Genomic DNA, 16,928 nt, shown 5'->3' with positions numbered 1-16,928 from the left:
GATAAAAGTGTCTGCTAAATGATTAAATACTGTAAAGCTGTTTGGTTTAAAGCATTCTATTGTATATAAGCAAACTTGACATGATTTTATTTGACTGTCGAATTGGAGAACTCCTGCAAACATCCACATTGCTATTACCAGATGCTTTCTTAACTGCTGTTTTCTCACCATTTTTATTTGTGTTGTGTGTTTATTTTGTTATTGAGAGGAAAGAGAGCAGCACATATTTTCACCTAACGCCACTCTCAGCAGCGTAGGTGGCGTCAGGATGTTTGCTAAAAGTGTATATCGCTGCAAAGGTATTTCAACCCCTAAACAAAGAACAAAAATGAACTTTGCTGTGAGTAAATCGGGGCCTTAAGCGTTCTGACGACTCCAGCTGGATGGTGCGATTGACCAATCAGAATCAAGTAGGCTGTTTCATCCAGAGACAGCCTAAACAGTTCGAGTCAATCAAAGGCCGAGGTCATTCTAGTGCATATAGGCCATCAACTCAAGAGCTGGCTTCTTTATTACCTCAAATGCAAATGAAAATAATGCCCATTACACCGCTACAGTTATACTATGACCGTTTGTCCTTGCAAAATGAACCTTTCTTTATTTGTATGGCTGTTGAATTAAAATGCCAAACAAGATGTCAGTGAATGCCATCAGACACAAGAGAAAAATACCCAGTATATGCAGCCCAGATTACATTTAGGCTGAATAACTATTTGCATGTTAATTTATTCCTTCTCACCCGGGAGGCTGGTGAATCGTTGGCTTCAGGAAGTTCGTAATAAAAGCTCGCAGATCGATGATAATGGCATTTGCGCTTGTGTTTGTCATCTTTGCAAAAGCAACAGTGCAGGAATTTGCTCAGATTTATATGTATACTAGAGCTGTAAGTGGCGTGTAAATTATCCCAACTGTCTTTGTCGCTGTTTATCTTTGTAAGACTGAACTATTAAAGGCTGTACATTAATGGCAGCGGCAGCCCAATCAATGGCTGAGAGAAATCAGCTTGTTTGTGGCGTGTTTCTCTGCAAATAGCGCCTGTTTTGCTATTAAACCCCTTCTTTTCCATAGACATTGCTTTCATACCAGAAAATCGATACTGTTTCCAGTTAAACGCAAGCCGAAAACACAGTTTAACGATATTAATTATATCACTGTAATGTTTTAGATCAAATTTTGCCGCCTTTCATACGTTTTCACGACTCGGAAAGTTTAGGACGTGGTTTTGAGACGCAAAAGTCCATATATAGCATACAATATATTTCCATTTTGTAAATGTCAGGTCCAATTCACGCGAGTAAGAACGTCTTTTGAATGTGGTTATTTTACTCACAGTTGTGTTTTCTGGCCGTTGAGAACATCAGGCAACCTGCTTGTCCTCATTTCACAGAGCAGTTTACAATTAGGTAACATTTTAGGGGATTAGGGAAGGTTTGACTAAACAGCAATCTGCTACAGTCTGTGGAAGCAGAAGGATGAGCGTGTGGAGCCGGCGAACAGATGTGCGTCTGAAAGTTCCACATGTTTATGTGTGTGTGTGGTGGGATTTGCAGAAACGTTATTCCATTGTTCTTGATGTATAACCACAATGTATGGACACATATAGATGCTTTTGTAGTTCAACACATTAATACAGAAAATTAAGTAATTCCTAACGTGCACAATGCCACCAATTTACAAAATGGAAAAGAAAAAAAACAAAACAACAACAACTGTTTGTTCGGTGCTTGAAATATTATAAAGTGTGAAGAATTAAAATACTCCTATGGCATGTATGTTGGGAATACAATTAACAAATTAAGCTAGAGCCCCTGTATGTACTTTAAAACCCTGCTTGGTCAGTTCTTTTATATTTTACAAGCAAATGTCTGATTTAATTTAGACGACATAATTAAACATGGTGACATCAGTAGTTGAGATTAATGACTTTAAACCATGGGAGGTTTCTCAACACAAAGCCAGTGTTGTGAGGTTATACATTTTGTTTTTCTTATATGGGACAATGATGTGACGTGTCACTTTTTTGTCCAAAGGCCTTAATAATAATAAAAAACAAAGATATGACATCCAAAGTATGTAAGGTAGTACAACTAGGTCTCTTTTATTGAATCAAAAAGGTTTTAATTATATTTTGCTGCATATAAAGGTATTTTAAAGATTTTGAAGTGTCAAAAGGTCATTCGGTTTAACCGTCCAAAAGCCAATACATTTCATTTGTGATTTAAAATATCTTAAAATGTAATAAATGTATATGTTTTTTATTCTGGCATGATTTTATAACATCATATATTAACATAGTGCAAAATGGTATTAAAATTATGTGAGGAAGTCGTTGCTTTGTTATGAGAAAGAATGTCCGGAAAAATGAATTTCATTGAAGTCATTCGGAGTTACTAATATAAAGGGACCATTTTGGATCAAGTCATGCGGTCAATATCATGTGACAGGATGTGACATCATTCAGACACTTGTAAAGGACCAAATGATCGTGAAGCAAAGTAACTAACTCTCTTTTAACTATTTGAAAAATTCATGTTTTCACTTGCTCATACACATGTTCCGAAACATCAGGTCATTTGGTACAACCGCTATAAAACATGGAAAATGTTGTAATATTTTTTTTAAAACTACTAAATATAAAATGTTTAATTGTCCTTTTGCTTGCTAGCTAGATATCAGCCTGTTAGCATTGTTCGAAAATATCGTCATTCGGTTAAACCGAATGACTTTAAAAAAAAAAAAAAAAAAAAAAAAATGACAAAAGCAGTGTTAATCCATTATAAAAACCACATAATCTCATTGTTAACACTTACAACTCAAAACTAATTATATCTCCATTATGTTTTTTTTTACACTTTTAAAAACCTTATTCGTTAATGACCCATATATCTTAGGGCATTTTTTACATGTGTAATCAATGTATTTGTTTATTTGAATGAGAATCAAATAATTGATCTACTATAAAACAACAACTGTTATAGCTGTGTTTTATTTTATAATCATGATTAATAAAAGTGTGTGAAGTAAAAAAAAAAAAATGTTAAAAAAAAGAACTGCAGTAACCCAAAGACAATTCGGCTTTATTTCTCCATATAGATTTGACTGTACACAAACTCATACCATTGGACAGAAGGCATATAGGACTAAATTCAGTGCTCTTTTTTTCAAAGATCCATAGCAATAAATAGTGCTCATGAAACAAGACTGTCGACACTTTTTGAGACTTTACAAAATTTACAGCCATTAAGACTCAACAAAAACATTTCTGAATGGTTATTTTTCTTTTTTCATGTTGCCCTTTGTTAGCTTATGTTCACTCTTTCAGCATAGCGTCATCTTTACTCAGTCACCATTATGTGGGTCCAAAATTTGCAATATTAAAATTTGAATTATTTTCCTTGTGTTTACAATTGTGTCACCAGTTTTATAGTTTTACATCAACACATACTCTTTCCCATAATCCAACTCTTCATAATACTGACATTGGTACCCATAACAGGAATAAATAACACAAAATCCTCGTAGTTGTTGCTAAATGTGTTAAATAAGAAATGTAAGTTTTCCCTTTCACATGTTTTGCTTGATAATAATTGTTCAGGCCATACTTGTGTCTGTGTAATGGCCCAATCACATATTCTGATTAAAAAAAAAAAAAAAAATCCACTGTTGTCATCTGCTCTGAAATAAATTACATTCTAATGCATGTATGATATCTATTTTGCTCATGGAGCAATGACTGGGAATAGCAATGGAAAACAAATGTATGTTGGTAATACCAACCTTATTATTATCAAATATATTAAATAGTGCCGGAAATAAATATTAACCTTTATTTTAAACTTTTAACCAAGGTGTTTTGTTTCATTGCTTATCCAGGATGCCTGGATTTAACGTAAAAGTATTGAATGGACAGGGACCGTTGACAGAGAGAGCATCAGAGCAGTGCATGCGGATTCATCCTTATTAAAAAATAATCTTTATCTCTTCTTCAGACCTAATGTGAAGGGCCACCTCTAGTAGAGCCGTTTAGAAAGTTTCAACCATTAAAATCCCAAACCCTTGTAAGTAGGAAAGATACACTTGTGCCACTTGTTTAAATATCTCTCCTTGCTCGGTGCGCTCCTCTTTTTCCCGTGTTCAGCCTGCCGTGTGCAGTCGAGGAGGAACATAAAGTGCGTCGCCATTTTGAACATGGACGGTTCTCTTCCTCATTCGGAAACATGCATGGACCCTCTTGTTCTCAGAAACGTGGCGGATCGTGATTGTTTTTCCAGGGTGGTCTGGGCTTTGAACGCCATTCTCAGCCGCACGCCATTTCATGCTGGAAATCGTCCAATCCAGTTTTGAGAACAATGAAAAAATATGAGTTACAAAATTATGATACAGCGCAGACATTCCACGGCGGGTTGCTCGTATCAGCACGCCATTCAGCAAGGTTGAAGTAGGTGCCATTTTAGGCGTACCAAATACCCTCGCCACACAAACATTTCGCCACAGTTCTGGGAAAGATGTCTATAAAATCTTCAAACGTCTTTGTCTATAGTACCGCACTTTCCATTATGACCTTTGACCTCAGAACTGGGAGTGGTCCATTTCATCGAGCCATGAGGCAGGGCTGGTGGGGAAGTCTGGGTAGCCCGTGCTACTTCCTGTCGACAGGTCAGAGGTGGGTCCTCCCGCCATTGCTCTCAGAGCTTGACCTACATTAGGCTGACCGCCCTGACCCATGATCCCGTCCATGCTGAAGCCTAAGTTGTTGAGCAGCGGGGTGTGGCCTGGGAGGGAAGTGATGGATGAGGGTGACTGTGGCAGGCCGTAGGGACTTCCTGCCCGCAGGTCATGGTAAGGCTGCCCGCCCCCCTCCAGGGAGAAGTTCCCATTGAGCATGTTGCCGTTCGAGACGTCTCCGATGCTTCCGTACAAGCCGTTAGCGTGACCCAGGTCTGACAGGATCTGGTCTTCTGTTAGAGAGAGCACACAACATCACTTTCAAGATTGTTCTCACAAAATACACTATTGTTCAAAAGTTTGGGGTCAGTAGAAATGAATACTTTTATTCAGTAAGGATGCATTAAGGATTAGTTCACTTCAGAATGAAAATTTCCTGATCATTTACTCACCCCCACGTCATCCAAGATTTTTATGTCTTTCTTTCTTTAGTCGAAAAGAAATTAAGGTTTTCGAGGAAAACATCCCAGGATTTTTCTCCATATAGTGGACTTCAACAGTTACCAACGGGTTGAAGGTCCAAATTGCAGTTTCAGTGCAGTTTCAAAGGACTCTACACGATCCCAGACGAGAAATAAGGGTCTTATCTAGTGAAACAATCAGTCATTTTCTAAAAAAAATTACAATTTATATACTTTTTAACCACAAATGCTTGTCTTGCACTAGCTCTGCAATCTGCCACGCATTACATAATCACATTGGAAAGGTCACGCGTAGACAAGACCCTTATTCCTCAGCTGTAGAGTCCTTTGAAGCTGCATTTAAACCGCAATTTGGACCTTCAACCCGTTAGTAAATGATGAAGTCCACTATATGGAGAAAAATCCTGGAATGTTTTCCTCAAAAACCTTAATTTCCTTTTCACCGAAAAAAAGAAGGTCATGATTATCTTGGATGACATGGGGGTGAGTAAATTCTGAAGTGAACTAATCTTTTAAATTGACAGCAAAGACAGCAAAGACATTTATATTTTTACAAAACATTTTCATTTCAAATAAATGCTGTTATTTTTAACGTTCTATTCATCAAAGAATCCTGAAAAACAAAATGTATCACAGTTTCCACAAAAATATTGAGCAGAACAACTGTATTCAACATTGATAATCATAAAGAATGTTCATCAAATCATCATATTAGAATGATTTCTGAAGGATCATGTGACACTAAAGACTGGAGTAATGATGCTGAAAATTCAGCTTTGCCATCACAAGAATTAATTACATTTTAAAATATATTAAAATAGAAAACAGTGTCACGATATTACTATATTTACTGCATTTTTCATCAAATTTGATCCAAAATAAATCTTACTGAACCTAAGCTTTTGAACGGTGGTGTACAGAAACTCTTTCACATAGAAGAAGAAGAAGAAGAATTTCAGTTATGAGAAAGACCTCATAAATATCCCATTTAAAAAGAAGATTACATGCTTCTGGAAGTATCAGAGACGCGGTGAGCATTTGTGATTTACTCTCCATATATGCACAGGAGCGCAAACCAGACTCTGTTTTTTCAACAACAAAGGCCCTGTGTGCTTCCTTTCTAATTGACTAAAAGCTTCACCAATTTTATAGAGTTTGTGCATCGCTGCTTTCATTTCTCGTAAACACAGCCTCCCTTTGAAAGCGGCTCTAGAGTTTTATGTGTTCTCAAAACTGGCTGACAAAAATGAAATAAACATTAAAAAAACACGTAGCAGAACCAAAAACCTCATTTGAATATTCCAAACAATCCATCAAGTGGCATATTTTAAAAATAAAAGGAAAAGGAAATTAATGCGTGAAGGGAAATAAAAATGTTTTTGAAAAGAATACAAAGAGAGGCATCATGGGAGATGTAAATAGACTCACCTCTGAAACTAAGCTCGCTATCGCTGAGTCCTGCATCATCGGCTGAGCTCTCCTTCTCCGTCTTACTGGACCCTCGGCTGCGTTTGACACTTTTGTAGAACTGACCCCAGCGGTGCCGACCAGCATCTTTCTTCAAGCGTTTCTCTTTTGCTCGTCTGTTTTGAAACCACACCTGTGAACAAAAAAGCCTCAGTCAAGACTCAGACAGCCGCACTTTGAAGCCTAATTTGAAACTGACTTCTAGTCTCACCTGCACCACTCTCATGTCCAGGCCTGTTTCTGAGGAGAGCTGCTCGCGCACATGTCGTGCTGGCTTAGGCGAGTTCTTGTAGGCGCTTTTGAGTGTCTCCAGCTGTTTGGCTGTAATGGTGGTCCGTGGACGTTTTGCTCCTGTCTCTGAATCATCTGTAACACACAAATTTTAAAAATATGTTAAAATTCTGTCACTTCTGTGCCACTAAACAGAACTGTATTTGCTGCCACTGTCTGGTCGAACAGATAGCCTCTTATAGTTGTCTTTGCATATTAGGATATGTATGTTAACATGGACAAAATTGCACATTTTAGCTTTAAAGTCCCCCTGTGGTGAAAATCATGTTTGTCATGTTGTTTATATGTCTATCTGGTGTTTTTAATATGCTTTAAGACAAACCATGTGTGAATTCATAAGTCAACACCATTGCTGAGTATTTTCTCCTTAAAACTGCAGTGAACCAAGGACAGTCTCAAAAACGTCGTTTGAAAACGCTGGTGTTTCTGACATCACAAACTACCTTGTAACCAATCACATCAACGTGCCGGCGGGCTTTAGCATATCATTAACTATTACTGCTCTGAGTCTGAAGCAGGGGAGTCTCAAGAGAAGGCAGGTTAACCCGGTATATTTTTCTATTGACGTAAAATTGGGTAGATTTAGCAATATAGTGGGTGTATGATGTATATTACGATGTTATGAACTATATATTGTTCAAAGCGTTTGTAAGGATGCTGATTTTAGAAGGAAGCTGTCTGACTCTGAGATGAAGAACGGGAACATGGTTTGTGTGACATTAGCAACACATTATTTGCTGTTTGATAACAGATAGTCAAGCAAAAGGCTAATTACCGTTATGTGTCTGACATTTTAAAAAGCGATACCATTGTGCAACGTTTTCCTCAGTAGGTTGACCGAGTGGATCTCTGAGCTCGTGCGAGTGAGTGGAGGCGAGGATAATTAGCATATTCATAGATCTGCGTATATTAAATGAAGCAAGGGTGTTTAAATATGTAATTTTGGTGATCAAAGATGAGTTTTAAGGGATAAAATTATTTGCACTGTTCAAAAGTTTGAGGTCGGTAAGATTTTGAATGTTTTTGAAAGAAATCTCTTATGCTTATCAAGGCTGCACTTACAGTATTTGATCAAAAATACTGTAACGAATATTGTTAAATATTATTACAATTTAAAAGAATTATCTTCTATTTGAATATATTATATAATGTAATTTATTACTGTGATGGCAATGTTAAATTTCAACAATATTACTCCAGTCTTCAGTGTCACATGATCCGTCAATCATTCTAATATGCTGATTTGCTACTCAAGAAACATTTCTTTTTATTATCAATGTTGAAAACAGTTGTGCTGCTTAATATCTGCCATTACAGATCAATTAAACAATAAAACTGTAACGTGTGTTCTTAGAAGTTTTAAATTAGATGATATTTTTTGTTATTTTGATATTTTTTACTAATAATTGTCGTAATGAAAATGTATAAAGATAAAGGTTATTTTGAAATCGACATGAGCAGGGCTGAACTGAACTCAAAAAAGTTAATCAAATAAAATTTAAAAATTCAACTGAACTGATTCACAGTTGAAATGACGCAAACGTCTCAAGCATCTAAAACAAATCATCAGGCAAAATGTCAGTAGCTCATCTACTGTGGGTTACAAGTAAAGAAGAGTTTGTGGGATGCTTTGAGTGGAAGTGCTCACACATGGCCAGTCGATACTCCCCTGAAACTGTCACACTGTGGCGGAAAAGGGAATAAATCTCTCAGGAGAATGGCATGCCAGTGCGAGTTATAGGGGCCCTACCGTAAAAGTGCATTGCATCACTTAATATAATCAATCAACAGCCCACAGAAATCTCCATAAATACAGCGTGAGGGGCTTTCAGAGGCAGATCCATGAGAGGTCAGATCACCGAGAGACTTAATATGCCAGACACTGAGACCCCACTAGACTGTAGTTAATGATGATTTTGCCTCCTTACTACCATCCTGTTGCCTCATCTGATCTCTCAGTGTCTCTCTATGATTGTAAAAGAAGAAGTTAATTACACCATCTCCACTCCTGAACTTTGCTGTCAGAATGATTTCCAATTGAGACAGAAAATCCAGTGACGTGGGCCGAGCCTGAGGCAATGCATTTACTGTATATACTGCGGACAGTATAAAAGCATATCATGTGCCAATTCAGCAATTTAAATTCTGATGGGACTGAAATGGGCATAACTCATGTACATAAATAATAATAATAATAATATATGTTATAATAACATTTATATATGTTTTTATATTAATTATATATTTAATATTTATTTATTTAAAGTAATCTCATACATACATTTTGAGATTTGTATGTTTTATAAATATTCATTATATATATATATAATAATATATATATCTATCCCTGGACCACAAAACCAGCCATGAGGGTCAATTTTTTTAAATTGAGATTTATACATCACCTTAAAGCTGAATAAATAAGCTTTCCATTAATGTATGGTTTGTTAGTACAATATTTGGCTGAGATACAACTATTTGAAAATCTGAAATCTGTGGGTGCAAAAAAAATCGAAATACTGAGAAAATCTCCTTTAAAGTTGTCCAAATGAAGTCCTTAGCAATGCATATCCACTCACAAAAATACATTTTTGATAAATGTACGGTAGGAAATTTACAAAATATCTTCATGGAACATGATCTTTACTTAATATCCTAATGATTTTTGGCATAAAAGAAAAATCAATAATTTTGACCCATTATTGGCTATTGCTACAAATATACCCGTGCTACTTATGACTGGTGTTGTGGTCCAGGGTGTTTTATATATATATATATATTTTTTTTTTTTTTTTTTTTTTTTAATTGTTTTAATTTTCACTTTCACTTTCACTTTCCTTTCAGTTTATTTATATTATTATATTATAATATGTTAAAAAAAAAAAATCTCAACATTTTGTATGTTTTATAAATATTCATGTTTTATCGCATATGATACATATATGTCACACATGATAATCCCATCAATGACATCATCCTCCAGGAAGTGACATAATATTCTGTCATGTTTTGTAGTGTCAGTTAATTTGCCTTGCTTTAAAACATTCCATAATGTGTGATAAAATTACAGAAATTATTTCAGTTATTACAGAAATTATTTCAAAAAGTGGTTTAAAATAAAACAAAATCCTCTAAACCCCCATGCAAGCTAACTCAGTCCCTTCGCGAGCAATGGTTAAGAGTAGCACTTTATTTCTATCCCTATCTATCTTGACATTGTGTAAAACAATCAAGTATAATTAATAAATTTATTGAGCATATTTCTGAAATTCTGATATAGTCATCTGATCCTTTAGCACAAGCATATTCATACACAGCTTAAAATGTACAGCATGATAGGAGCAACCAACTGATGGTTCAAGAAGGCATGATTTACACTGATCTGAAGACAGCAGCTCACCATTTTGTTTGGCTGTTTCATAGTCCTCCTTGCACACGAGCCTCCCGTCCTCCATGAGGTAAAACTCATCACCAGTGGCCAGCTGTCTGCTGCACATTACACAGGCGAAGCAGTGAAGGTGGTACACAAAGTCCTGAGCTTTCCGGACCACCTGCGTCGGGGGAATCCCTTGCTGGCACGATGCACATTTTGTCCCGAAACGCCTGCGGGTACAAATTCAAAGTCAGGTAACACTTTACAATAAGGTCTCATTTGTTTACATTAGTTAACATAAACTAACAATGAGCAATATGTTTTATAGCATTTTATTAATTTTTGTTAATGTTAGTTCACAGTACATTAACCCTCGTTTTTCAATTTCAGTTATTTTTAACCATTCAGGATGTGATGTTACATCCAAACCATCATAGGCAATTACTTCTGACCCTTTCTCATAATCCTATATGCCTGTCCTGTTTATATTTTATAGTGAATTTTATATATGACAACATTCCCAGCAGTGTTTCGTTATATTAGTGCTTTTAGTTTTTGGTAATAAAAATAATACCTAAAAAGAATGTTCCACAAATGTCAGAATAATTCCCAAAACTCAGAATACACTATTTCAATGAAATAAAAGCTTTGGAAATGATTATATATTATTGTTTTGAAGTAAAAAGATTAGTTTTGCTTGCATCAGTTAAGTAATGTTAACAGATACTTGATTTGAAAAATAAAATACATTAAAATGTATTTAGAAACATTATCTAAAAGTAAGAGCTAGAAAGCAATATAAACTATGCAATTGTTTAAGAGGTACAATGTTTATATATATATATACATATAATCCTGGTTATACTGTATATACAATATGCTTAGTTCTGTAGATGTGTTCATGTTAACTAATGTAGTTAACAAATGTTAACGAATGAAACCTTATTGTAAAGTGTTACAGAAATTCATTTTTATAATTTAAGCATCATTACATCTTGTATTCTTCTTATGTTTTTAACTGTGGCTATTTATATAAGCAATCTTTTTATAACTGCAAAGTTACAAACGCTCAGAATACTATAGCGGGCATCTTTGTTTGTGCTTGTCATGTCCCTGGATTTGACAAATGGTCTTGATCAATGTAGCAGAGCAGAGAGATTCACAGGAGAGAGAGAGAGAGAGAGAGAGAGAGAGAGAGAGAGAGGCCACTCTAAACGCACGCACAAAACGCCTCATAAAGCACTGAGTCAGAATAGGCTGTAAATCACAGTGTGAATACTGCTAAATAAACCCTCCTTTTACTTAACCAAGGTGAAGTTTTTGCAACATTAACGGGAAGGCGAGACCCCCCCACCCCGCCCCCCTCGCCTGTGAACCGCCAGCATTTCCTCCTCCATCCCCCCCTCTCCGTCCTTCTCAGCAGCACCACGGCGGTCTTAACATTAAAATCCCTCCTTTTGTCCCCACGGGCTTGCTAATAAAGTTAGCCTCCACTCTGAGTCTTGCTAGCGTTTTAGGTCTCATTGAAGCCTGTGACATTAAAACCTCTCAAACATGATTTGGTAAAAGCCACTACTGATCCTGTTTTGGATAAAAGTCAAACTTAATTTCCTTCCTTAAAGCCAAGGGGAAAATCCAATCGCAAAACAGAAGAAAAGAGGAAAGAAAAGGAAGGGAACACAGGGGGATGTAGAGTAAAAAATGCAAACTTGCTTTCTTAAGTTCTAATATAGCATTGGGAATTGAATTTGGGAACACGCAGTCTTTGCAGCTGAGTTCCAGCACACTGTGCTTCCTAAGCTGACACAAGAAAAATGAAACACAGCACTTTATTAACAATGACAGAGAATGTGCCAGCCTTTACTTGAACATAGACACACACCGACACACACACGCCAGTGCCAAACTGCACTAAAGAGCAGAAAGAATCTGATGTGAACCGCCTCTGTGTAAAAGAGATATGACAACTGTTGTCCGACAGTCTAACTTAGAGCAGTCTGGTACTGCCATTTCCAGTACTTGATAATTCATGCAGCCAATATAGTTACTGAAACAACAGAAATTAAATAACATCTCATCATATTTAATCTCATGATATATAATGATGTACAGCTAGAGGCTTACATAAAACCCTGCTCCATTAACCACTTCAATTATGCATTTATTTCATTGGATAAATAAAGGTTGACTATTTTCTATTTGTTTAGGTATTTGATGTAAAAAATTAATATTTATATAAAATTAATATTTATTATGTTTTAATATAAATCACATTTTTGTTTTGCATTCATCAACAATATTATGCAATGAACACATTTATCAGACTGATATATGTATTAAACAAGAATAAAAAAGAAATTAGGCTAATTAAAAGACAGACAGACGATAGATAGATAGATAGATAGATAGATAGATAGATAGATAGATAGATAGATAGATAGATAGATAGATAGATAGATAGATAGATAGATAGATAGATAGATAGATAGATAGATGGAAGTACTCACTTGAAGAAATCCTCTTTGCAGTAGACATTCCCAGCGCGAGAGAAACACTTGTCTGCCAGGAGCGCGTGACAGTCGGCGCACTTGAGACATTTTGAGTGCCAATGACGATCCAGCACCTTCAGAATAAACTTATCCAGGATGTGTTGACTGCAGCCTGCGCACTGGGGGATCTCTGGAGGAACACACGAGGGACACTTAATGATCATTTTAAAAAGTTTCATTATAAGTCAATAAAAACATGCTTACATTATATAACGGTGGACAGGAATTGCACTTTCAAATACCTAGAAATTACGTTAATTTTAATGTATATTCATATAATTGAAACGCTACTGATCTGTAATGATCATGGCGTATAGAATAATGATAACAATAATGGAAGTTTTTATATAAATTGAAATAAATAAAAAAAAAAAAAGATTTAGAACTGGTAGATCTATGTGAAATCTAGTCGTTTTGACACCATGTTACCTTGTTCGATTGCATTATTTAGAAAATTATAACCTTCTGTTGTGGAAAATAATCTAAAATAATAATAATGGTGGGGAAAATACTGGTGAAACGTATAGATTTTCATATTTATTTTTGAAAATGCAAGGAAAAGTCAATAAAAACGCGACAAAAAATGTCTAAATGGATAGTATCCTAAATACAAATAAAAGCATACAGTCTAATGGAATTAGCTACTATAATAAATAAGACTTGTAAAAAAAAAAATACTATTTAATATTAATAAAATGTAAAATCTGAATTATTATATTATTATTACAATTATTAAATAATCGTCTTTATAATTGATTAACGTACGTTAGAGATCACTGTGACAGCAAATTTAGAGAACATTCCACGAGACAACCTATGGGACCGGTAAATGGTGGACAGGTGAGGAAAGATGTCCATTTGTTGGTAAATAATCAATATCTCTGAAGAAAACAGGCGAGGACATGAGGACATTGAGATTGAAATCATATAACTGCTCCATTGATTCTTTAACAGAGAGAGTCTGTCACTTCAATTACTGATGCTCGAGAACAAGTGATCGAACAAAACAAACACAAAACACTGACATTTAAAACCAAACATGAAATACATAAATAAATGCAGTAAAGAAGAAAATCCGTTCAAGCGTTCAGACAATACTCGGGATAATTTCTTCAAATCACAATATCATGACATTTAATATCGATATTTGACCTTTGATCCTCTACTCTTTCTGTCGGCAAGTTCTCACAGGTGCTGTTTAAATTCTGATATTATGACGCAAGAGGCCTATTATTTATATCAATTAAAGAATTTTGATCTCAGCAAATGCGTAATCATGTGATAACTGTTTTATACGTCATTAAACGTACGGCAAATGTCTCAAAGTTCATCGAAATTGACCTCTACAGCAACCGTAGCCAATAATATCACAATGACAGAGAACAGTATTACCCACACAAACACCATCCAATAACGCACAACACTAAAACAATGCCGTAAACATTAATTAAATAACAGAAATAGAAACATAAAACACCAAATAACAAAAAAAAAATTCTAATAAAATACAAACAAATGTGATGGTTTGCGTAGTATAATTCAGGAAATGCCCTTTTTCCATAAATTAACAGTTGTTATTATTGTTTTATTTATTTATTTATTTATTACATTTTACTTAACACAATATTTTTCCGAAATAGAGTAGCCTACGTATTGCCTAAGTAATTTATACTTTTTAACTTCCATAAAAAACTACAATATTTTGCAATAGAATTACATAGGCCTATATTGTATTTTAAAACAAAATAATTTATCGTTTCTTGTAATGTTATTTACATTTAACCAGTTTTTACTGTAGCATTTTACATTCATTTTCCGTTCAAATGTTTGATAGTGCTGTGTGGTTGAAGCCTCGTGTGGTGCTGAAGGAACAGCGCCCGCGCGCAGCTTCACTCACTCAACCGCCTTCAGCTTTTAACGCTCATTTAGTCGAAGGATGTATTTGATTAGCCATTCAATTAAAAGATGGCTGCCATAGCAGGCCTTCCTTTAACATCAACGTGTGCATCGGAAATAAACCAATAAACTCACTCGTTACTGGTTTTGAATCTTTGTGTTTATCATTCAAAGCATTCTATTTTAGAACTCGTTTCCTTGTAGGCTTCTGTTTTCGAATGTTTTTTTTTTTAATAATTACCCATATGTTGTTTTAAAAGCACCTTATTCATAAGAATAATATTTAGATCCATACCGCAAGAACAGATTATTCTTAAAATAATCCTCACTTAATCCATCATTTATTCGCCAAGGGGGGTTGAGTAGCAGTATCTTTTAATCTACTATCATTTAATGAAATTAAGCACTCGCCACTGACAGACCTATATATTGCCTACTTAACCTTTTGGCCATTCTTTTAAAAAAGCTAAGTGGTTCGTTCGGTTCTATGTTCCGTTAAATGCCCTTTGTTATTTTATTATGCACGGATCTAGTGACTAAAATTATGTTTTCTCTTCTTTACAATAGACAATTGCATGAGGTTACAAAAAAAGTCTGGTCCAAACAAGATGAGGTCCATCTGTACATTTCTGAAGCTCGCCTGTGAATAATTAGGTCAGCAATTTATCCAATTCAAACTCCATCTTGATTGTGAGATCAGATTATATAGGCCTAACACAGATTAATTTGCGACTGATAAGGACCAGATGCGAAGATAATAAGAAATGCCATTTTTAATATAAAATGTCCATGTACTGGTCTTATAATCTTTATTTCATTGAGACATATAACATGAAATGCACTCTGCTCCATTTAACCACTGCATTATAGAGAAATCGGATTAAATTATTTTTCTATCAGTCTCATTGTTTCGTTTCTAGCATCTTTTGGACCGCTGTTCCCAACCACAACTTATTAAGAGGTGCAATATAGAACTGTAGCCAGCTGTGCGATCTAACATTTGTCTGACCAACATGCAATCTGGCTGGGTTTAATTTTTCTTTACTGTGAGATTATAAAGCATTGCATTTACACCAGACACATTTTTATGATGCTGTGGCATGAAATTATTTGCAGAGCTCAGTTATGACCAGATTCAAGAAGAACATTTATCAGCTCTCATCTTAAAATAATATTTGAGATCTAATGCACGAGATTAAATCAGAATTTATGATCAACATCATATACTGTTAAAGCTATTTACACACACAAAAAAAAAAAAAAATACACACTAGTCGTCTGATTTAATTTTACCACCCAGATAGTCCCAGTGGAGTTTAATTAAAAGCTACATGTTATTCCACAGTGGTGGCCTGCAGACGCCCGGAGGAGGCCTGCCAATTCTCTGATTAACTAATCAATATAAGCAGAAGAAAAATCCCTTACGTTGCAGTGGCACTCCGAGGATGTCCGGCAGACCCTTCACCGCGCTCTCACCGGGCAACACAGCCGCACTTTGCATCATTTTCATCCAGTCTGATAAAACGCGCACATGCACACGCTCGCGGAAGTCTGAGAATCTCAGATGTGCATGAAATAAATTTTCTTTTCCCGGATAGTGTCCTTTTACGGTCCTCGCGCCTGTGGTTATCCTCGTGAAATAGTCGGGCGCTCGCGCGTGAGTTCGGGCTCGTGCGTTCTTTCGCTGTGTGTCACACAAACCGCTTGATTCATTCACACTGCAGGGGCGGCCCTGACGTCACTGCCCCGGGGGGCCAATGGGAGGCGTGGACAGGCGAAAGAGAGGCGGGAACTTGTGCTGCTAGAGCTCCCAGGTAAGTAGAAAAAGCGACGAGGAAGTGATGACGATAAATACAGGGCCACTACCGAAACCTCAGAATCTGAAGTGTTTTTAAATCCTTTTGAGACGTGTCAGGGGTCGGTCAAGCAAGTAACGTAAATATTAGATCTACGTGAATAATTAAAGCGTAGTTTATTTCAGGGTTGCTGTTTAGTGGATATTCAGGCCTGTGCAATCGCCTCGAGTAGCTATGGGGATGTTCAGGAATGTGTATTTCGACATAGCCTAGACTGTAGGCCTAAATAATATTCATAATAAAAAAGTAAAATGCTGATTATTGGCTGCCTGTAAGTTACCTTATCATATAAGCTATATATATAGCCTATATTTTTAAATTAAAGTTGTAAATTATTTTAAAAGATAAT

The 16,928-nt window shown here is 35.8% G+C and overlaps 1 protein-coding gene across 1 annotated transcript; it reads right to left on the bottom strand.

The window, feature by feature from the left end:
• Positions 1–3,051: 3,051 nt before the first annotated feature.
• On the bottom strand, positions 3,052–16,386 carry lhx4 (LIM homeobox 4). The gene is made up of 6 exons (XM_051904591.1): positions 16,149–16,386; positions 12,786–12,957; positions 10,306–10,508; positions 6,826–6,980; positions 6,576–6,747; positions 3,052–4,958 (listed from the first exon to the last, which is right to left on the bottom strand). The coding sequence occupies exons 1-6, from the start codon at positions 16,231–16,233 to the stop codon at positions 4,570–4,572; spliced, it is 1,176 nt and encodes a 391-aa protein (XP_051760551.1). The 5' UTR covers positions 16,234–16,386; the 3' UTR covers positions 3,052–4,569.
• Positions 16,387–16,928: the final 542 nt, after the last annotated feature.

The sequence above is a fragment of the Ctenopharyngodon idella genome, chromosome 8 (genome assembly GCF_019924925.1).
Source record: "Ctenopharyngodon idella isolate HZGC_01 chromosome 8, HZGC01, whole genome shotgun sequence".
Taxonomy (NCBI): domain Eukaryota; kingdom Metazoa; phylum Chordata; class Actinopteri; order Cypriniformes; family Xenocyprididae; genus Ctenopharyngodon; species Ctenopharyngodon idella.
This window is presented reverse-complemented; position numbering and strand designations above follow the sequence as displayed.